Source organism: Megalops cyprinoides, chromosome 13 (assembly GCF_013368585.1).
Source record: "Megalops cyprinoides isolate fMegCyp1 chromosome 13, fMegCyp1.pri, whole genome shotgun sequence".
Taxonomy (NCBI): Eukaryota; Metazoa; Chordata; class Actinopteri; order Elopiformes; family Megalopidae; genus Megalops; species Megalops cyprinoides.
The window spans coordinates 17,233,887-17,257,197 of NC_050595.1; the positions used below are offsets into that span (position 1 = coordinate 17,233,887).

At 45.1% G+C, this 23,311-nt stretch overlaps 1 protein-coding gene across 1 annotated transcript in view; it reads right to left on the reverse strand.

Annotated features, from left to right (window-relative positions):
• Window positions 1–23,311, reverse strand: part of LOC118788309 (A disintegrin and metalloproteinase with thrombospondin motifs 7-like) — a 61,066-nt gene that overhangs the window by 24,625 nt on the left and 13,130 nt on the right. Inside the window, exons 6-15 of the mRNA XM_036544268.1 lie at window positions 22,250–22,374; window positions 21,354–21,503; window positions 19,257–19,400; window positions 17,529–17,673; window positions 12,682–12,774; window positions 12,356–12,501; window positions 5,957–6,126; window positions 5,377–5,510; window positions 3,740–3,860; window positions 2,486–2,730 (exon numbers count right to left, since the gene is read on the reverse strand). Of these exons, the coding sequence (XP_036400161.1) occupies window positions 2,486–2,730; window positions 3,740–3,860; window positions 5,377–5,510; window positions 5,957–6,126; window positions 12,356–12,501; window positions 12,682–12,774; window positions 17,529–17,673; window positions 19,257–19,400; window positions 21,354–21,503; window positions 22,250–22,374 (1,473 nt within the window). The remainder of the gene's footprint in view (window positions 1–2,485; window positions 2,731–3,739; window positions 3,861–5,376; window positions 5,511–5,956; window positions 6,127–12,355; window positions 12,502–12,681; window positions 12,775–17,528; window positions 17,674–19,256; window positions 19,401–21,353; window positions 21,504–22,249; window positions 22,375–23,311) is intronic.

Genomic DNA, 23,311 nt, shown 5'->3' on the forward strand with positions numbered 1-23,311 from the left:
TCTGTCTCCTATAGTAACTCATCTCTCTGTGTCCTACAACCCACTTAACTCTCTGTCTCCTCTACAGCCGCTCATCTCTCTGTCTCCTATATCCGCCCGTCTCTCTGTCTCCTATAACCGCTCGTCTCTCTGTCCTCTACAGCCGCTCATCTCTCTGTCTCTTATATCTGCTCATCTCTCTGTCTCCTATATCCGCCCGTCTCTCTGTCTCCTATAACCGCTCGTCTCTCTGTCCTCTACAGCTGCTCATCTCTCTGTCTCCCATAACCGCTCAACTCTCTCTCCTGTGGGCATACACCTTTCTGTATCTCCTATATGTGCTTATCTCCATTGGCTGCTGGTGTCCCTGTGGGGAGAGAGTTCTTTATCTCCTCAGTCTGGGCTCAACTGTTAACAACCCTCTCTGTGTCCATTATGCGCTTGCTTGGCATGCATAACACTAGATTCCATTACAAGCATGCTGTGATTTATCTCACAAAAATCTTTGGTGATTAATAAACAGAGGTCAGAATTTTTAAATTTTTTTTTCTCCTTTTTCCAGCCGTTCTTCAGACTAATGCAAGCAAAACACTTTCATCGTGATAAGGCCACTAAGCATTCACCTAAAATTAAAGGGAGTGTTCATTAAACGTAATTTTTGGCAAAGTTTGTCCTTGACTCTATCATGATCCCATACTTTTCAGAGTTTGGTTAGGTTCCTGCAGAAGAATTCGACTTTTTGCTTAAAGTTTTTTTTAACAATTTTTTTTTATGATTTTCCCCTTGTTTTCACCTTTTCACCAGCTGGACTACATTAAGATCATCTCTTTACACACCCTCTATTCTCACACAGATGCAACCCTCCCACATGCACACAGGCATTGGCTATCTTTTACACTAAATGTCCCACAGTGCACCACAGCAATTGAATCCCACCACCTCCCAGCAGAGTAAAGCCATTTCAGACTGCCAGTTATTGTCTGTGAATGACAGAGCTCAGACTTGAACCTGGGTTTGAGCTGTAGGACTTGCATTTGGAAAAAGCACCTTAATCAGCTGAACCAGATGGAAGCCTAATGCTTTCTCTAGTCAAGACTGAAGGCAGGCCTTTTTATCTAACTGTGACCCGCCGTTGTTCAGTGACTTCATCAGCGCCATTTCCAGCAGCAGTTGCAGTTCCTTGCTTGGTGTGGTATCCCCTCACTGATTATAAATATATCTCAATTGCTGCAATTACTCATAAATGAAGTGCCTGAGAAGGAAACCAGTTGAGGATGTAGGATAATTATTCATTTAATCTGGGCAAGTCCTGTATAATATCTTGTGTAAACAAAAAAAAAAAAACAACAACCCCAGCCTGTGTTATTTGGCAGCCTTCTCTGCGCTGGTTATCTGAGACCTCACCAAGGTTTCTAACATCAACATCTATGGTTCCTAACAGGGAGGCCTAACAGGACACTTAAGCTTTAATAGTAAAAAAACATTTTTGAAATGTACTTCAATGGAGTAGGGAGAAACAGAGAGAGTGTTTTATTTACTCGGTTTCAGCTTTATTATTTCTACTTAGGTTAGGTTATTTATTTTTTATTAAAATGAATACTGCTGGTGAGAACAACTTAACAGTGATGACCTGTGCCAGCAGCAGAAACACACCTAAGGTGGTTGTTTTTACTTCTTACTTGACACTGCTATTGAGACTCACTGCCTCAGTAACTCAGGGCCAGAACAGCCCCTGGTGAAACTCACTGCTTCGGCGGGGGGGGGGTCTTGTGCAAGAGGAGGTAACGGTGGACAGTGATGAGGACTAGAATCAGGCTGAATGTCATAGGCACATTGTATCTGGTCAGAGTGACTGTGTTAGCACGGGGTCAGGGTGACTGTGCAAAGGCTAGGTGAGAGAGACTGTGTTAGCCCTGGATCAGAGAAACTGTGTTAGCACTGGGTCAGAGTCTGTGTGATAGCACTGGGTCAGAGTGACAGTGTGAGTGCAGGGTCACTGTGGGCAGAGTGACAGTGTGAGTGCAGGGTCACTGTGGGCAGAGTGACAGTGTGAGTGCAGGGTCACTGTGGTCAGAGTGACAGTGTGAGTGCAGGGTCACTGTGGGCAGAGTGACAGTGTGAGTGCAGGGTCACTGTGGGCAGAGTGACAGTGTGAGTGCAGGGTCACTGTGGGCAGAGTGACAGTGTGAGTGCAGGGTCACTGTGGGCAGAGTGACAGTGTGAGTGCAGGGTCACTGTGGTCAGAGTGACAGTGTGAGTGCAGGGTCACTGTGGGCAGAGTGACAGTGTGAGTGCAGGGTCACTGTGGGCAGAGTGACAGTGTGAGTGCAGGGTCACTGTGGGCAGAGTGACAGTGTGAGTGCAGGGTCACTGTGGGCAGAGTGACAGTGTGAGTGCAGGGTCACTGTGGGCAGAGTGACAGTGTGAGTGCAGGGTCACTGTGGGCAGAGTGACAGTGTGAGTGCAGGGTCACTGTGGGCATAGTGGGTTGGGCTGGGCTCCGCACCTGTATCCACACAGGCTCCAGGGTGGGCCCGGGCGATGTTAGATTCTCCAGGTGGCCTGTCCTCTCGTAGGTGAACACTGTACCCCCGGCCTTGTACTCCCCATTCCACTGGATGGTCCAGCCACCGTTCAGGAAGTACTTCTCTGAATCGTTGCTCCGCAGGGCCAGGAAGTTTCCAGCCTCGGCCACCTCCTCAACACGGATATCCCAGGCTCCCTCTGGAATGAGCCCAACATCCACATAACCTGAGAAAGAGAGAGAAAGCCTCTCTTTTATTTCAACATCAAAACCAATGTACAAACATGCCAGTAAAATGTTATTTACATATTGAAATTGTACTATTTCTGAAAACAAAGACAAATTATCACCAGGATGGGTGAATACAGTCACACATGCTGTGGAGATGAAAAGCATGGTACATTCATTTCTCTGCCTCCCACCAATCACACATTAGGGTGAAGCTGTCCCCAGCCGCCATACAAATAACTGCCTCAACACAGCAATCTTTCTGAGAAACGCTTTCATCATTTACCACTTTATAATAAGAAAATTCAATCCAAAGTCACACAGACACAAATCTGCAGGATTCAAATAATCTGATCCCTGCAGATGAAAATAAGCACAGCCCAGACTCGCCATCGCTGCTGGAGTGACAGAGGGTGACTTGCATAAAACACACACTCTATTCTGACAGTTAGGATATGAACGATTTCCACAGTTCTGTCATTCATCCTTCATCAACATTATTTACTTAATTAATTTCCAGTTTCACTGTTATTTAATTTCAGCATTTTTAAAAATCCTGGTCAACCCACCCAGCCCTACCCCTATGAACCCCTCCCCAGCGGAAGGAAGCAAATTTGTTCAGCTGTTGTGGGCTCCCAGTCATCCTAGACTGATGACAGGCCTGGGACTGAAAACAACTCATATAGCTCAGCTTGCATTCAAAGGGAATGACTTGGCCAATGAGGTACTTAGGAGCCCAAATTCAGCACTTGTTTGTCTGTCAAACACAACATTTTGTCTTGGCAACATTAATGTCATTTTGCTGTACCAATAAAGCCACTTCACTTGAAGTGAAAGAGAGAGAATGGGAGACAGAGAGAAAGAGAGGCATTTGTGCAGGTTTGGAAAGGACATTATTATTATTAGTAATAGCAATAGCAGTAATAGTGGCAGTACAGGTTTTAGCACTGTGGTAGTAGCAGTACTAATAGTAGTAGTTGTAGTACTGTAGTAGTAGCAGTCTTGTACCCAATCCCTCGCTCTTCTCGAAGGTCTTCTTCACTGTCTCACAGGTGGACCCGTTGCCATGACACACCCCGCATCGGTCCTCCACTGCGCTAGAGTCAATCTCGTAATCACAGCCCACGCTCTGTCACAGAAAACAGCCAGAACACAGCCGGCGTGAGCGGACACACCCGGGGACCTACACACACTCCTTCGGTTCAGCTCAGTGATGCATAAACCTGCAGGTGCAGTTAAATGGATGGAACAGAATGAGGCACATTAATGTGTCAGGACAAGGAATAAACATCAGGCAGAAACATATACCATTAAGAACAGAAAACACCGCTGCTCAGAGCAAGAGAAAATAACCCAGAGATGTGTCTGCCTCCCTGTTTATCTGAATACCCTTTATGAATAAAAGGCTTGATGTAGCCATCAGAAAAAAGTTAAAGCAGCTTTACTATTGAACAGAACAGAGTCCCTGTGCTTATCGGGTAGGGACCGGTGATGCAGAGCCCCTCTGATAAAGGAAGGATTTGATGATCTCAGAAATGCTTCATGACACTCCGTCCTCACAAGGATATTACCAAACATTCCTTGACATTAAATGAACCTTAAAGCAATTATCTCTCATTAACTTTCACTCCAGAATTACACTGCAGTTGCTCATCTGTGATTTCCCCTGCCAGGGTACAGTGCCTGCAGTTGAAAACTGCAATTCCCCATTCATTTGCATTTTCGTGTGAAATAAATTGGGTGCTTTTTAAATATCACATGGGGGGGATTACTTCAGCTCTAATGAATTCCTCTTCAGTATAATGTGGTCTCCTATGAAAAGTAAAGACACACTACTGAAACAATGATGGAATGATTTTCAGCTGCGCTGCATTAAGGACAGCCCCTTACTACTAGGACTGGGCATGCGATTAGCAAAACTTAAATTCAGGTCAAAGCTACAGCAATATGCACAGAAAGCACAGAGCCCTAGAGGACAAGCTGGAGGAACAGGACTGATTGTGGGGCTGTCACACAGGTAGACTGCCTCAGAAGAGAACACTCGCGGCTGGTCAGATGGACACATCTAACAGCACCATCTGTCCAAAACCTCAGATGAAAAAGACCAGCATAATATATATTCTCATGATAGAACACAGAGGCTGAATCATTCATAATGGGTTTGCAGCAACACCCTACAAAGCTGTGGGGGTTTTTTAATATGCTCCTTTTCGTGCTCTTCAGTTCTGCCTATCAAAGAACACGGGCACGTCCTTTCACCATGATAGAACACAAGGATAAAGCAGACGTGTAAATGTAAATGAACACCACACACCACGGCATAAATAATCTAGTGGTCATGAGAAAGACTAAATATCTGACTGCTTTGTGGAAACCGGTTTGATGAGACAAGAATTTACTCCCTATGTAGGTTAGAATGAAAATGGCCTTATCCAGATAAGGCATGCTCTCCACAGAATGTGAGACACATGATTATTATCAATTCTTAGGCACTTTCCAGATCTTGGATACTAATAAGACAACATTAAGGACCCTAACAGCTTTGGGAAAGCACAGGTGTGCTACCTTACAGTTGTGTTATTTTAAAGGTGTACTACCTAACAAGCATGCTAACGTACAGGTGTGCTACCTCACAGATGTGTTACCTTACAGATGCCGTTGATGCACATATCCCGCCTGGAGGTGCCTTCGTAGCACTGTGTCCCGTCGATCACGGCATCTAGAAGCTTCTCTGAGAAGTACTCATGCACGGGCCTGCAGTGCAGCTCACAGGGATTCACTGAGAGTCACAGATATCACTGAGTCACTGACAGGCAGCTCTGACTCATTGACACAGAGTCACCGACGAAGACACAGGAGGCAAATATGTTGTGGAAACCGAGGATCCTAATTGGAATAAAAAACCCATTTATCCACGAACACAGTGATTCAGAAGTGTAGCCAGAACAGAGCAACACAAAAGCAGGCGGTCCTGTTATCTGCTATTCATTCTGATGATTAAATCTCGCTAGCTCCCCTGGTGTATGAACTGCCTTTCCCACACAACCCTGTTGAACATAAACACTCTGGGGGCATCATGTGATCTGCCAGATGGGAGGGGGGTGGGGGGGGGGGGCATGAGCGACTCCTCAGTGAGAGGAGACTGTGGAGGGCAAAGCTAAACAGAGTCGAGGTGATTCTTCCAGCACCTTTCCAGACTGTGCCCCCTTTCATGTAGGTGCTCACCTCTGTTGTTGACCTGCACCCACTTGTAGAACTGGCCCTTGTAAGGCATGGTGTTGAACTGGCTGCACTGCACATGTCTGAAGGGCGGCTGGTTCGGGGGACAGGGGGTGGCGTTGCAGATCCGGTACCGGCGCCGCTCCCCCAGGCAGTACCTCCCGCCATGAGCCGGGCTGTGGGACAGAACCAACGCAGCCATCACGGGACAGAGCAAAACCAAACCAGCAAGCGCACAGGCAGGAGAAACAGTGTGCCCAGCGACCTCACTGTGCCAACCCTATGCCTGCTCTCCTGCACTAATGTGCAAAAAACTGCACAGAAATCTATCCCTAGCTGAACCCTAACCCTAATCCTAATTCTAACCTAACCCTAACCCCAAGATTGCAACACTAACCCTATCTGTAATCCCCAACACTAATAAAAGCCATTTAACCCAAACCTTTAGATTGCAAATGTTAGGAGGACCTGATGACAGGATGGACAGTGCACTGTCTGCTTTCCTGAATTACCAGACCATCTGAGGAGAATTAAGGCAATTAGGACTGGCTTTTTCACCCTAACCTAACCTAATACAGAATCCTAAACCTAACTTCTAATCCCTAACCCTAACCCAAACTCTTACCCCTAACCTTAATCTCTAATCCCTAACCCTAAACCTCACCTCTAATCTATAACCCTAACCTCAACTTCACCCTAAGATTTGAACCTACAATCTTTCAGCTACAAGCACAGTCACCCAATCACCACCACAAACACACATATACACACTCACCCACGTATGTACTCATAAATAAACAAGCCTGCACACACATACAAACAAGCATGCACATAGACACGTTCACAAAAGCACACAAACACAAGCTTTCAAACAATCACTGCATGCACAATCATACACACAAGCAGTCATGCAAATGTACACGTTCTTGAGCAACTTCAGTGGTTTAACATTTATTTTCTGATCATCTTGTGGTGGACAATTTCACAGCAGATCATTCTGTCTTGGATGTTTGCCTGTGGGTGGAAAGGTTTCAGAAAATACAGAAATGTCAATATTTGACATTTCTGCCATAAGATAACGTTCACAGCATTTCAACATCCGATATTTAAGCAACAAGCAATCAAAACTCTGTCTTAAGATAAAGCTGTTAACTATTCTCCTCTAACCATAGGGAAAGACTTAGTGTCCACACACACACACATACACACACACATATGCCTTGCTTCCATACACGTGTCCAGATGTGCTTCAGTGTGGCCATGCTAAGAATCCCATTCCCCCTTACCTTCTATAGCAAACTGCACCTCAAGTTAATGCTGCCCTCTGAGGCTATCAGTCTACAGGTCGCAGTGGTGAATTTAAGACACAATGACACTTCACTGCAGTCTCTCTCAAAAATACACACTCAGACATAGAAACACATACACATACACACACACTGCACTCTCTGTCTCTCTCTCTCTCACACACACACACACACACACACACACACACAGACACTGCACACTTTCTCTCCCTGTCACACACACGCACTACACACACCCTCAATTTCCACTCAATGTCCCCTGAAACATCTTGCAGCAAAAAACAATTTCATCGGGGTTTTTGGGATGGGCTTGGAATTGTCTTGAAATTGCTGGAGAAAGTTTAACCCATTCAGGGGTTGAATTACAGTCAGAACACTGCTTTTCCCAGGGACATTCTGCCAATGCATTTCTCAGGGGAATTTTCCAGCATGGCCTATTTTCAGTGCAATTGCTATGTGCTTTGTCCTTCAAGTACACATTTCAACAACTGTTAAGTTTTGCCATTTCTTATAACAAGTTTGTTCATTCCAGAGATTTAATCAACAACAGAACTAAGATTCATGTTTAATAAATTAAAAAGACATATACTCCTTAATTGAATTCATTTTTCAAAGCCAAGGATACAGTGTGTTGCATTAGACTGAGGAGGAGCAGGATGCCTGTCAATGGAAACATACAGACCTTTTGAGATGATGGAAGACAACATATTTCCTATCGAAGGGACTAAAGTAAGTGACCACTCAGAGTGAGTGTGAGTGTGCTAGACATAATATCTGCACAGAGCATCCACTCCTCCCAGCTTCTGTTGGTCTCAATGTCTTACAATGGGATGTCCCTCCTTCCACTGCAAGGCTCAAGGACAAAATCCATCCACAAAGCCACACTGTGGCTTACAATATACAATAATGTCTCAAAGGTACAGAGTATAAAACAGGATGACAGAAAACGTCATACTGACTCCTGATAATCACAAATGCTCAAAGGTTGTGACATCATGCTCCTAAATAGAGTATGCACATAACAGAGGTAAGTAAAAGTGGTCCCGGCTAAATACTATGCAATAAACAAGAGTATGGAATTGACTGTCAACTGGAGACAGATAGGTAAGGGAAAGCTGTATGAATCTACTGAAACAAAGTCAGTATTTAAACCAGAGCAGTAACACACCTTATATATTCTCTGCACTCAAAAATAATAAACATTTATCTCTGGCCAAAGTGATTGAGGTGTGAGCACATGTGTTTTTCGGTCTTCTTCTATTTGGAAGGCTAAATTAACAACCACAGTTTGAATCGAATGTAACCGCCACTCTCATGCCCGTTGGGGATTCACACATGTGAAATATGGATCAGGTCTGATCCCAGTCTCTCCCTGCTCACCAGCTGACTGCACCGCGCAGTCTAAAGACTTCACATCCTGCTGCACCTCCCCAGAGTATGCCCTGCAGGACATTGTCCTTTCTGAAAACACCATGTTTGGCTGTGATCTCTACAGAATGCTATGTTCAAATGCAGCCACTAAAACAAATCACTTCAGGGCTCCCAAAAGTTTCCCCTGCACAAAATTTATATCCAATTTAAGATGCGAGCCGGACCTCTGCTTGCTGTACCTCATGAATAATGCAGAACTGCTATACACAAATAAGTAAATTCTGCACACAGACAACATGTTGTCCCCATCCTCCTTGATTAACAGCTGCGTAAGTCTCTGCGCACCTGTTCTCCGCTTCACCCCTTAACAGTCCTACCTTCCACCCTGATCACATGCACACAGTGCAGGGAAATTACACATAATGCACAACATGGCCGGATCTAGAGGTGGGCAGGGGCGGGCATTGCCCACCCAAATTTTAGCATTGCCCACCCAAATGTTCTGGCCAGAAGCATGTGTAGGCTATATCTGTCAGAGTTTTTACGCTCATTTGAAATCCTGTAGACGAATCACTTTTTTCTGCCCCCCCAGTGTCAATATCATTGGCTAGCTCAGTGATTTCATACTGTTCCGATTTCTGATTGGTTGGATGGACACTACAAAACTTGGAGATGGAAAAATTAACTGACAGTTCTACAGTGCATGGCTCTTGATTGAAGACTAGATCATAGTGACATTTTTCTCATATGTAATTTAAAATTGACATATTAAAAAAATCATTGTACATTTATTTTTTGATAGTTTTACTATTATTGGTTTTGTGTTGTGCAGTATAAGGGGCGTTTCTGGTGGGGTTTAGGACATTGGCGACACCTAATTTAGGACACCTAAATTTCATCACAGCACCCCTAAATAACAACAATGATAATAATAATAATAATAATAATAATAACTTATTATTTTCTGAAATCATTTTTGCCCTCTAACGTTAGATTTTGTGAACTTGTCTGTAGAGACGGGACACACAGTTGCAGGTTCAAATTGCTTTATTTAAACGGGTTTATACCACGGCTTGGTTAAATACTTATTGCTGATTGGCTGGAGGGGTGTACATTATTCCCTTCCCCATTATTTCACTTCAGGGTGGTTATCAGCCCCTTGGCCCTCGCCGTGGGGCCGCATCACATCTGGCTGTCGTGGTTTATTTTCATAGAACTGCACCGCCAGTCGTGCTTTATTCCTTACTTAGAAAGTATCTGGTTATAATTCCAAGGTGTGAATAGTGTCAAAGAACATTAGCTGACGTAGTTCGCTAGAGATTATTGCCTAATGTTTGCTTTCTGAGCTAGTCTGCTTTCACAGTTGCCAGCTAAGGAGCTAACTGATGCACTTTATTATTTTAGTTAAAGTAGTCACAATGTTTCTTATTCTATTATATATAGAATTGGGCTTTATGGTATATTTACAGTACATTTGAACCATTATTATTATACATTACAACAGACCACCCAACTAATTAGGTTGCTTCTGAAGGTAACATTGTGTACCTAATTGAATTGAGGTTTGTCAAAGTGAAAGGGGTTGAATACTTTTGCAAGCAGCATATTCCATTTTTCATTTTCTTAAAAAAATATTTTGTGGTGTAAAACTCATGTTATTTAGGCTACTAGTAATTCATTAAATGTATTATTGTTGTAAATTAAAATATCATGTATAGAAAAATATTAATGTATTAATTGTTATCCAGTGAAATGAGTGATTTAGCAAGGGGGTTGAACACTTTTGCAAGGCACTGTATGCATGTCACATTCTCATTAGGGGGCTGAGCCCCCCTAAAGATTTGATCCTAGAATCGCCCCTGATTTAGGATAGGCTACTTAGCTAGCTAGCCAGTTCCCCTAGCTAATTAGCTACTGCTGTCTTGAAAGAGTGGTGGCTTTAGGAATCAGAAGCTTTATAAATCTGATTTAAATAATTTCTTACCTGGCTAAATTACGTGGAGGACTTCTGTATCCTGCATAGTTACAGTTGAATAGCCAAGCAGCGAATTCTGGTTCCTATTAAACAACTTTCTGCTAATGCAGCTGCAGCTGCTCCAGAATCAAAGGCACTGGGTCCGGTGCCTTCGCATGAAGTGCCGAGTTCAAGTAGTGCATTTTCCGTGCCCACTCCGCATTGACACATGATGTTAATAGTTCATGTATATATAGTTAGTTCATAATTACTTCAGGTAGCCTGGTATTTACAGTTTTTCTCAAATGCTTTGGCTAATGATATTTAATATTTTCAAAACAACAAGTGCAAAACTCACTTTTTGAAGGTTAAGCCAAAGATGACCTATCATCAACAAACATTGGCAGACAAGCCGTGTTTAAACACCCAGTAGGATGCAACATGAAGCGGGATTTGAACCAGAAACCATTCAATTCCCTATCTGAGATACTGCCACCCCTTATATCTTACATTTCTGTCAAGTTATAGGCTGTTGGTAGCCTATAGGCTGTACTATGCACTTTTTGATATGCTGTAAAAAGAAAATTATGCATTAGTGAATAAAAATTGCCCACCCCAAAACTATGAATGCCCCCCCAATTGGGGAAATCTAGAACCGGGCCTAATGCACGAATCCATTTTCCTGTGCTGAATTTTCATGATGGAGATTATGAGGATTATGGGCCATAACTGAATGCACCCTGGCCCAGAGACGCACCATTATATCAGCCGTGAGGAGAGGACATATGCAGGAAGACCCCATTAGGCCCCACAGGGATGTAAAGGCAAAAGACAGACCGAACCTCAAGCAAACCTCCCACAGACCCTCTAAATAATGAGCAGCGCATGGGTTATTCATACAGCAGGGCTTGTTGTGAAGCTTGACCCGGCTCGGCGGGGTCGTTCTGAAGTGTGGGGGAGACAGCCCTTCAACACGCTCCGCTCTGCTCATTACCCCTGCCAGAATCTTCACCACGCTCCACACACACAGGCTCCCAGGACAGCCCAGATACCCTCGCTCTCCGCCCACCAAGCCAAATACCTCTTTACAGGGGTGGTGTTATTTTGCACCTCACTGTTAAAACACAGTCTTTGCTATAAAACAGTATTTCCATTCCTCTTTATAGCATCGATTCACTGAGTACTGAGCACTACTCATTACAATAATGAGTAAATAAACCATGTGGTTTCAAAAGGTTTTACTGGAGTGGTCAGTGTCTACCTTCTAATAGGTAGCTAAAGCTGTGTTTTAAAATGGGTCATTTTTACTGCAGAGTTGAGCCATTCCACAGATGAACCAGCTGTCAGGGCAGATATAATAGAATGATGTAACTGTAAAACATATTACAGTGACCTTGCAGAGTAGAATATCAAAATATATTTATATGAATATAATCACACAACTGTTTTTCTATTCCACCATTTATTACTCTAGCTCAATACTTTATGGCCATGGTTGATGTCAGATAAACAACATCAGCAAACCACAAGTAAAGAAATTCATTAAAAAAATACCCCAGTCCTTTAACAAGGTCACTTATGAAGGAGTGCAAATATGTGTAAGAACATAAGTGTGTAGGAGTACATTGCAGAGCGCTGATGTGTAAAACAGGGCAGGTGTGTACAGCTGACTGCTGATGTGTATCACAACACAGGCGTGTATAATAGGGCAGGTGTGTGTAGCACAGCATAGGTGTGTAGCCGAGCGCAGGTTTATGCGCGTAGGTGACTCACACGGGGTCACTGCAGTCCCTCTGGGCGTTCTGCACTCCGGCTCCGCAGGTCCTGGAACACGCCGACCACACGCTCCATGCCGCCCAGCCCCCGTTCACGCTCTCCGGCCGAGAGCCCACTGCCACACACTCCCCGCCGTAACACCACTGAGCCACACACAGACAGGAAGGAGTCAGAGCACTACACACAGACAGGAAGCTGCCAGAATGCCACACCCACAGAGTAGGACTTGTCAAAAAACAAATAAGTAAAAGCAGATGCTTTAAGTCATTGCTGAGTTAAATTCTGCGCCCCTGGACAGCGCGGGGTGTCACGTCTCCACCCACCTTGTCCTCACCACACTTCGTTCCGTCCACCGCTCCGTCCAGCTTCGAATGGCAGGTGTTACCCACAGTGCACCACAGCGTGCTACAGACATTCTGCAAAGTGAAGGAGAGCGTGAAAGGTTCTGCTGCCTGTCAGCGCCTCTGCCTCCAACAGTCTGTCGCATTGAGGGGATCAACAGCACGAAAAATACCAAGAAAACTCATCTGTGACTGACAGCCTACTGATATAAAATAAGTCAATGTCCACGGGCTGGAACCTTTTGATGGAAAAAGAAAAAACAAAATTTGCCATGACAGGTGTTTACACAGCAGTTAATACATCCTTTGCCCTTCATTCAGTCAAAACCACCAAGTGATGTTACAGGAGCATGCTATTCAATCAAACCCATCAAGTCGTCTTACAGGAACATGCTATTCAATCAAAGACACCCTTCTTGAATTGATCTATTCCACAGGCTCTTCCTCTTAAGACAACCTGGCAGTTCTGATTGACTCCAGGGGACTGTTACTCAGTATGTAGTATGTACTTTGATAACATTATCCTTGCTCTGTGGTGAGTGCAGACACCTCTAAAAGCTATATGGAGAATTTCTATTGCACACCGTCCAATCATCATGGATAGTGGAGATGCTATATAACCACAAGAGGATGTTTCTCCTATATAACCACGAGAGGCTGTGTCTCAGGTAAGTTTGCGTGACCTGGCGATTGATTCAGTGAATCCGTGTGGCCATGTGTTTAACGTGACATTGAAAAGTGAGGGTGACATTGTGACGTCAGCCAGCCTTAAAAGCTCAGCATCTTATTAAATAAACACCTGCCACACAGCCCTTCCCAAACCTGATATCTATTGATTTATGCGAGACCTCTTCAGGCAGCAAAGTGTTTCATATGTAAGCCTGTGTCTTTAGTGGTCATTGTCATTACCTTCAAGGTGCCACAGACATTAGTAATAGGGATACCAGACCAGAGATTTGGGGGTGGGGGGTGGGGGGATGTGCCGTCTCCGCTAGGACGAATGATTAAACCATTTATCCTCCTGACATTGAGTGCTGGGCTGCATACAAGGCAAGCAAAGACTGCAGAGTTTAAACAGGAAACACAAACAGGGAGCTTTGTTATTCCAGTCTTCAACAAACCTCTCCTCAGAAAACCTTTGCAGAAGTGGTACATGAAATCACCCATGAAACTGCGTCATCCAGCTGCTCCATTAGAAGTGACATAGCAACAGACAGAGCTGAATACCGAGGGATGCAGATCTCTAATTCAGACAGCTGCACCTCTTAAAAATTAAACAGTGACCCTTGCACCATGCAGAAATAAAAAGCAAAAATCGTGAATGATTGGGGAGAAATTTGCCCTTGGAAATGGACCTCAGTTTGGGAACTGGTCTCTGGGGCAGGATTTGATGCTATGGAAAGGGGTCGATGGGCAGTACAGTGCCTGTAACCGAAAGGTTGCTGGTTCAATTCCCCTGGTTCAATTCCCCCTTGAGGCACTGCTGGTATACACTTGGGCAATTCACTTAATCCTCAATTGCCTCTGTATATATGCAGCTGTACAAATGGATAACATGTAAAATTGTAACCTATGTAAGTCTCTCTGGATAAGAGCATCTACTAAATGACAGTAACGTAAATGTTGTGTGTGTGTGTGTGTGTGTGTGTGTGTGTGGAGGGGGTTAATTTTGCAGGAGAGATGCTGTTAGGGGAGGGGTTTAATGTTGGGGGAGAGATCTGTGGTTGTGTCTTCTCTCCTGAGTTTCTACTGCAGTGGACCAGGATAAATCATGGAGAATGAGCAGCACTATTAATTTGCAAATGCAGCTCTAATCTGCACTAGACTCACCTACTGAATTAAACATATTCTGCACCACAGCATTTTAAGACACACACTCTTTGCCTTCAATTAGGCTGTTAGAGCACTTAGAAAGACAGGTGGCTTTGTCCTGGTGAGTGTACTGCCACACAGCATACAGTCTACTACATACTCACCTACACTGAAGCTCTGGTCATTACTGAGGTGGCTGGCAGCTCCATTAGCAAGCCTTTCCCAGAACAGCTCTGCATAAACTGACATAAACCACATACCTTTTGCATTATAAATGAAATTACTCCTCAGGTTCTTCTTCGCCTCCTACTACTTCTACTTTTAGTCATTTTCTGCTTTGTTTGTATTTATGGCGTATCTTAATAACTTAATTTATTTAATAAATAACTTCATTATAAAATGTGCTTTTTGATGTAAGCCTAGAACAGGGACCCATGTCTGTGTAAATGGGGTGTGATGCGCCTCGAAGTGCCATGTACAGTATGAAGCGTCTGGCCAGCGATCACCAAAGCCACAGTGAGCATTCACACACCACCCTGAGAACAGGATCGGGGCCAGCAGCAAAAAGGTCACGGGTTCAACCCCCAGGAAGAAAAAGGAGCGCTCAACCTGATTTGCTTGAGTGAGATATCAGCTGTTGAAATGGATAGGAGGTGAAACACGCACGGCACTCTGCGTGAGAGAGTCTGCCAGGTAAATAATGGAAATGAATGATGAGGGTGTTCATCTCGCCCGGTCTGGAGGCTGATAAAGGCCTGCTCTTTTATTTGTTTCTTCAGATAAGGGTGCAGAGGTGGAAGACAGGACTTATCGGGAGATGGGAGGCTGGGAGTGATCTGCTCTCCCGTGACATTTGGGCTGAGGGGTGGGGAGCTACTTCTGGTCTGCGGGGAGCACAAGGGCCATCTGACAGAGAGAGAAAAGGCTGGCTTTGTCTCTGCCTAACCTCTGAGTGATACGGGGAGAGAGAGGCGCAAAGTGACATGTTCAACAATCTAGAGAGCTGATGCCCTTTTTACCCAATCTCTCCGCTGCAGGCTCCATCACGCCAGTCAACACGATCCTTATCGGCATGGCAACGGCAGCCAGGGGCAACCGGACAACCTTCGGTGAAATCAGAGCTGGCGTGCGATCAACGCAGAAGCGGCAAATATGAGTGGAATCCAGATTTATCTCTTGGAAAAGTTTTATGAAAACAATAACCCTCTTAAAGGATATAAAAAGGCTTTATAACAATAACACCTCAGTTCCTTTCCCAAGGTTGAGATTAGGGCTCTTAAATGATCACTACTGCAACACGGCCTGGCCTGGAACTTGCCTGTGTAGAAATAACTCCCCATGTTGTGTGAAAGCAAGAGAGAGCACCCCCTACTGCTTAGGTAGAGAGGGCTGCCTCAGCATTCAGGTCTGTGAATTACTGCAATAGCACAAGAAAAGGCTGAGAATTTCACCATCTTAAAACAGGAACCAAGGGGACTGAATTTCAACCCCTCCCAACCCCCTCAATCCCAGGACACTGGCAACATGCTGCGTCTCTAGTGTTATTTGTGGAAGAGAGAGGGGGCTGTGACCCCATCCCTGTCTGGTTCTGCTCTGTGTGTGGTTGATTCCTCCTCCCAGAGTTACTGTGCTTTGGACTGCAGCCAAAGCTCTGGGGTTCAGAGGGTTGTTGGGGGGGGGGGGTGTTGGTGGATGAGGCTGAAGCCAGCGCATGTGGTTAGAATCTGCACACAACCTCAGCAGCAGCCATCAGTAACTTCTCCCCACAGCACCCACCCTCTGTGAACACAGCATGAAGGCGCAATTGGGCTCACTCCATCACATAGCAGTGCAAGGACATCAGATTAAGATGTTAGAAAATGGACACATTCATTAATAATACAACCCCCCCCTCCATATCTCCTGCCCTGACAGACACAGCAAGAACAGATTCTAAAGTTCCTGATACTGTGTGAGTTCTTCTTGTATAGCTAATCTTGTATAAATTGATTGATTGGTAGAGCAGTGACAGATGTGAAGCTCCTGCTGTGCTGTGCTGGTTCCTCTCCCCAGCATGCAGACGACATGCTTCTCTCAGCTCTATGGAAATTCAAATGAAGTGCCCCATTAGCCCTCACCAGACACATGGGGGCCCATTTGAATTCTGTCATAATCTATTACTGTTAATAAGTGTGAGGGAGAGCATTACCATGGCCAAGAGAGGCAGTGAGATGTGTGTGTGTGTGTGTGTGTGTGTGTGTGTGTGTGTGTGTGCAAAAGTATGGAAGGACAGTTGTGTGTAGTGTGTGTGTGAGGTTATAAAATGTTTTTGTGCATGTGAATGTGTTGTGTTTGTGTTTATGTGTGTGTGTGTGTGTGTGTGTGTGTGTGTGTGTGTGTGTGTGTGTGTGTGTACGTTCATTTTAATTTATGAGCAAGCGGAAGCCCACTGCTGGTGGCTGTGAGTTCCACTCAGCCTTGTATTACCTTCCCTGGCTGTAGCACATCCATTTCTCTTCCCATGCACAACCGGTAATATTTTCAAAAAGTAGAGACACGCAAATTGAATTTTTCTTTTTCGCTTGCAATCAACATGAGAAATTATTGTTTTGGGTTGGTTCTAATCTATTCATTCTTTTAGTGGAAATAAATTACAGAAAGCAGAATGCAGAATGAGAATCCTGTGGTGCTCTGCTCTGGGCTGGTGATAGGACACCTGCACCGGAGCCAATTCTGGGCCCGATTCGGTGGCAGGGAAGCTTAATGTCTCCAGCTGTATAGCCAAGGAAGGTCACTCTCTACTGAAGCTGATTCTCATTTTTTTAAAATGTGAATCTCCTCCAGTAGTTCATACGTTTATAATACTATCTTCCTATATGTTATTACTGTGGGACGCAGCTGTAAACATTGTCATCTGAATTTAGATTGAATTACACCTCCTCCCCAAACAAACACAATATAATGAGATATTGCTAAACATGCTGAGATACTGAAAGCGAATTCCCCCCCCAAGGGAGAGGAGAGAGGGCGTGTCTTACGTCCACGTCGTCACAGAGCAGCGAGTCTGTCCCATACTGCAGGCGGCACTGATGCGCAGTGCTGTACAGAACACCAGGGGGCGCCGAACGCAGGCTGGGCTCTTCCTGTGCTGGAGCATCGTCCAGACACCAACCCCACCCTCGACTGCAGAATAACATAACAGCACAGTCACATACACTGCACCTTTTACACACACACACACACACACACACACACACACACACACTCGCACATACACTATCACTTATAAATGTGCTCTCTCACACACACACACCATCACTTACACACACTCTCACACGTATATACATACATAAAAAGACACACATACAAGTGCACTCTCACTTCAAGGCACATTTGACAGCAGTTGTCTTGACATCCACCTGACAGAAAATGACGCCATGTATTTCAGGTAGCTAACGCCCACCCTCTCCTCCAGAGCGCAAACACCCAGACCCAGGCTGAGTGGAGAGTGGGTGAGAGTCACAGAGCTGTGTCCAGCACAAGCACCACAGAGCTGCCAGGCCTCTTTCACCCACCCACATGCTGGGAACAAGAGATAGCAGCCGCAAGCAGAAAGCCCATTTAAACCACCTTAGTTAAAACCCACAGACAGGCGTAACAGGCACAGTGCCGCAGTTTATTATTATTTGATTATCATTATTATTCTTTCATTGTGATGATTATTATTTTATTAGTAGAATTTTTATTATTTTAGGTAGCTTAGGTGTGTCTAACACAAGATCACTCACAATCACAGAGTATGTATGATGGTGTGGGAGGAGGAAAATTTGGCCCCTCCCGGCAAAGGGGGAATGGTTGGAAAAGAATAAAGGTGGAAAGGTAAAAGGTCAAAAGTTGAAAGGTGATACAGAATTTTCTCTTCAGTGTCCCTGACATAGTGGCACTACTGGGCCTGATATCCCTGTGCCAGGTAGTAATCTCACTCCACTCAACACACTGTCCTGTTCTCATGGAGGGGCTTAAAGGTGGTCGGTACGGATTTTACAGTATATCTATTGTCCTCATTGTACTTTTTCACCCTTTGGAACAAAGGGTTCAGTTGCACTAGAATAGGCTTGTTTCTCCAAAACACATTCAGGAATGTTGAGTATTACCCAAAAGCAGGGTTCAACCAGCTTTAAAGTCAATAGCTTTTTTGGCTGAGGGATTCAGTGACTAGGAGCTTAATGAAAAGGCAATGATTTGATTGTCTGAGGTGTTTTTACTGATGCTTCATTGCTGTTTCTAACAAGACAAATCCCTGGCTGTTTACAGATCCTAATATTCTTGTTATTGACATGTCTAGGACCTCTTTTCAGACACACTTTAGAAAAACAGAAGTAGTCTAAATAATATTCATTTCACCCACAAAAAAATTTAGTTGATGAAAGATAAATGTTTTACATGGCTGTAGGCCAAAGTCTCATTTGCTGCTTTTGTGCTTTTAGAATTTCAGTCAGTTACAATGAAAATTAGCATCTTGTACAGCTATCCAAACAATGATGTAATAATGGTATCATGGTAACCACAGTATATTGGCATCATAGCGACACTGTAGTGAAATTAGAGGCATGGGCAAGGAGATCTGTTGACCCATGCAGCAGCATGGGCGGGATCACAGCCAATGAGCATTTTAGATGAACTTCAGGGATAGATTTCAGCTGGACCTACAAAAGCAGACAGTAACAGGACGGGGCATGGCTGCTGAGCAGAGCAAGGCCACTCACTCGAGGAAGCGCGTTATGTACTGGCGGCTGCAGCGGGACCAGCTGGGCGGGGCCGTGCCATACAGCAGCTGTGGTGCCATGATGAAAGGCCGTTTCCCCACCGGCTCGCAGTCATTCCCACTGCCGTCGTGCTGGATCCCAAAGCTGCAGTGACAGGGCAAATCCACAAGAGGGCAGAGTGAGAGAGAATCCAGTACACAGGGCACATGCATGCCACACACCATATGCACACACGCGCAAATGCACACACACACACACATACACACACACACACACACACACACACACACACAGTAAACACCATGCACACATACGCACACACACACACATACATGCCGCACACACTCACACACACACATATGTACACATATTTCTATTAACACAGACGTGGCTGTCTGCAGCATCAATGCAGTGTCACCGTGCATGGCCCTGCTCCTGCGGCGTGCACAGATCAGAGGCTGTGATACGTGGGGAAAGTAATAACTCTGATAACACCCCAGAGACAGGTCTGCATTCCATCTCATTCTCTCAGCATGAATTATCAATGCCGCCTCATTACAGACCAACAGCACAACCATGTCGTTTGCTGTCATCCTTTTTAATTAAATCCATTGTATGCAGTTTCCCACTCTTTCCTATGTCCTTAGCAAACTGATTTTGCCGCCAGGTTAGCGCTTGCCTGCTCTGTCACTGTGAGGCTCTCCCCAGACTCTAACTGCACATACCTGGATGTAAATAAGTACTAAAGAAAGCGGTGATGTGGGCAGACACTGGGAGAGATGAGGATGCTGATGAGTAATATCAGTGCCAAAGAGAGAGAGTCTGATATTACCCTGGTGAGATGCGTGTTTCAGCCGTAATCCAGGAGCTCAATACTCCCCACACCGATGAAGCGGAAGCCAACCATCTTCACATGGAGCCTAGAGCAGGCCTTTGGCTGACTAACTCATTAAATATGCTGTGTTGTTTATCTGACTACGAAAAATAACAACAAATTACACATTTTAATCAAAAACAGCACTGATCTTAAAAGCTCTCAGTATAAATTATTTATGCTTTTCAATCCCTTTGGGCAACAATTTTTGATTAGTTGCGACTGTCTGAAGCTATATTTTCTATAAACATCTTTTTCTATAATCATTTCTCCCAATTCAGAATAAAGCAAAGATGAAATGAACCAGAAAACTCTGAGAATGTGACAGGAGATAAAATGTATTTTCACATACACACACCTATCCACACACACATACTCCACATATCCACACATAAACACACACAAGCACCCACACACACACACACACAGACCCATACACATATATCCATACACACACACACCTACACATTCTACATACTCATACATATATCCACACAAACACATACACCACACATATCCACACATACTTCCATACATCTGTATATCTATTTACAATGCACATTGTAAAGAAGATGCAAAAAGCAGAAAAAACTGAAAATAAATGCCTCCATTTGATGTAATGTTAGTGTTAATGTCACACTGCCTGCTTCACCACATTTTTCTTCTGAAAAGCCATATTGTGGGAATGATTCTGCTGCACACTCCCTGTAAGGTATTTGGTTACACAGTAAATCAGTGTACGCACTGCTTAGATATTCTGTCAGTGCTCAGTGAAGCCAGAGTTAATTAACTGCATTCAGAATGTGCTGGGAGACAAATACCCATTTTGATGACAAAATATTCTCCTTTGCAAAGGCGTATTTATCCCCTGCAGCGGGACTGTTTCCCATGGCTAATCTGCTCATGTTAACAAAATGCACTGACAGAAAGAGGGTGTGGCAGGGTAGGGAGGGGAGCGGTGGTGGTGTTGGGAGGGTGTGGCAGGGTGGGTAGGACGGATGGTGTTCTGAGGGCATTGCAGGGTGGGGTCACTTGGTGGTGCAGAGAGGGTGTGGCAGAGCGGGGAGGGCGTGGCAGAGCGAGGAGGGCGTGGCAGAGCAAGGAGGGCGTGACTGAGTGAGGAGGGCGTGGCAGAGCAGGGAGGGCGTGGCAGGGTGGGGTGGGTGTGGCAGAGCAAGGGGGCGTGGCAGACCAGGGAGGGCGTGGCAGGGCAGGGCACTTACTTGTGTCCCAGCTCGTGAGCCACAGTGAAGGCCAGTGGCAGCCCTGTATCCTCGCTGATGCTGCAGCTGCGGTGAGGCTGGCACATGCCGGCCACGTGAGACAGGCCCAGAGTCTCGCACGGCTTATTCATGGCCGCGCAGATGTCCTTCCTGCACACACAGGCACAGGAAGGGGTGACTCAACCCCCAGCATAGGCACAGAACCCCACCTCTCTCTGCTCCGGGAAGGCCTGACTTTTTCCACATCCCGCCCCTCTCGTCAGACACCCCATCAACAATCAGGAGACTCCATCCCTCTAATCTCAGTGCTCTTTGACCTGTGCTGTGGCAGCACACGCGTCATCATACAGAAACGCGTTATCACACACACGCTTCACAGCTTCCTCACTCTGTCTCTGAAGTGTCTCTGAGCTCAGGGTCAGGCCAAGGGCAGCAACGGCAATGTTGCTTGTTTGAAAAATCTTTTTCCATCCTTTTTTTGGATGTGAAAGGGGAATGAACAGAAGCTGCCTTTCTGGTCTCGCTTTACGAGCCTGTTCCTCTGGCCACCTGGGTCCCCTGTAACACCACCTTGTGTGAGAGTTCAAACCTCGAGCTTTAATTATTAAGCCCTTTATGTCAATGAGCAGCCAAGTAATGAGGCAGAGCAAGGACCAAACACACCGTAACCGTGATTCATTAAGCACAGATCACAACCAAGACACTTTTTGGGAGGAGGAAATGAGAGAATGCACAAAACCTGAATCAATATATACACACATCCACATACACAAGCCCGCACTCATAAGAATACATACAGGCATGCACACATGCACTCATGCATGCATGCACACATACAAAACACACCAACACACGCATGCATGTGCACACACATGCATGCAAGCACACAGGGCCACCTGGTGAGGAGCACTGCAACATCGTGGTGTGTTGGGTGATCGTCTCCCTTCATGTTAAGGCGTTTCTGCCATTTGCAGAAGGAGTTCAGGCTGTTGTCTGCATGGTGTGAGATCTTCAGGTCTTCCTGGGGAGTCACAGAGAGATCACAGAGAGGTCATACTCAGACAGACCTTCAAAGACCTGCAGGCAGGAAACAACTTCAGATAGATTTGACTTTGCAGCAAAAACCTGGCAAAAGTCTAATTTCACACATGCCATTTCCTGTACTGTGGCACAAACTCTCTCACAACACAAACACAGGGATTATTTCAGAGTCTGTCCCAGGGTTCTTTGTAGAGGGTCAAAGGTCAGGGGGCAGCCAAGCACAGCGGCTGTGATGTGAGGTTGAGCAGGGGTGGGGTGGGGGTGGATGGGTGGGGGGTGCTGGCTTAATTGCTGCCTGCCTCACACAGCATGAAGCAGGAGCAGTGGTGCGTGAAGCACAACCACAAACGGTCAGACACGCCACAGCCGGCCGAGTGAGGTCCTATTTCACTAATGAATCCCCCTGCCGCCTCAGAAACAGCTCCAACATTCTCAAAAGCTCCTGCACTTTTCTGCAGCGGTTCAACACTACTGCTTCTAATACTCTCCCAGACTATTGTCAACAAAGCAAAGCCCGGATCCACAAACAATACAGACCATATAACATATATATATATATATATATATATATATATTTTTAAAATTATATCTATCTACCTGACTACATAGCTGGTAGACAGCTAGATATATGGACAGTTTTGTTTCTCATATTCAATTGATCATCATCATCTTTATCATTCCTGATGACTGCAGTGCAGGTGACCTTTGATCTTGTGTGACAGGGGGAAACAGCCCATCCAGTAGCCCTGTCTTCTGATGAACTCACCTCATTAAGGATTCTGATTGACACTAGTCATATCCTCAGGGATACTGTAAGATCGAATTAGTTAGAAGGGACAACACCTACTAATGTGAGGAATCAGGGATTTGGGCGGGCAGAGGACAAGGGTGGGTATAATTTTATCAGACAGTTGAAA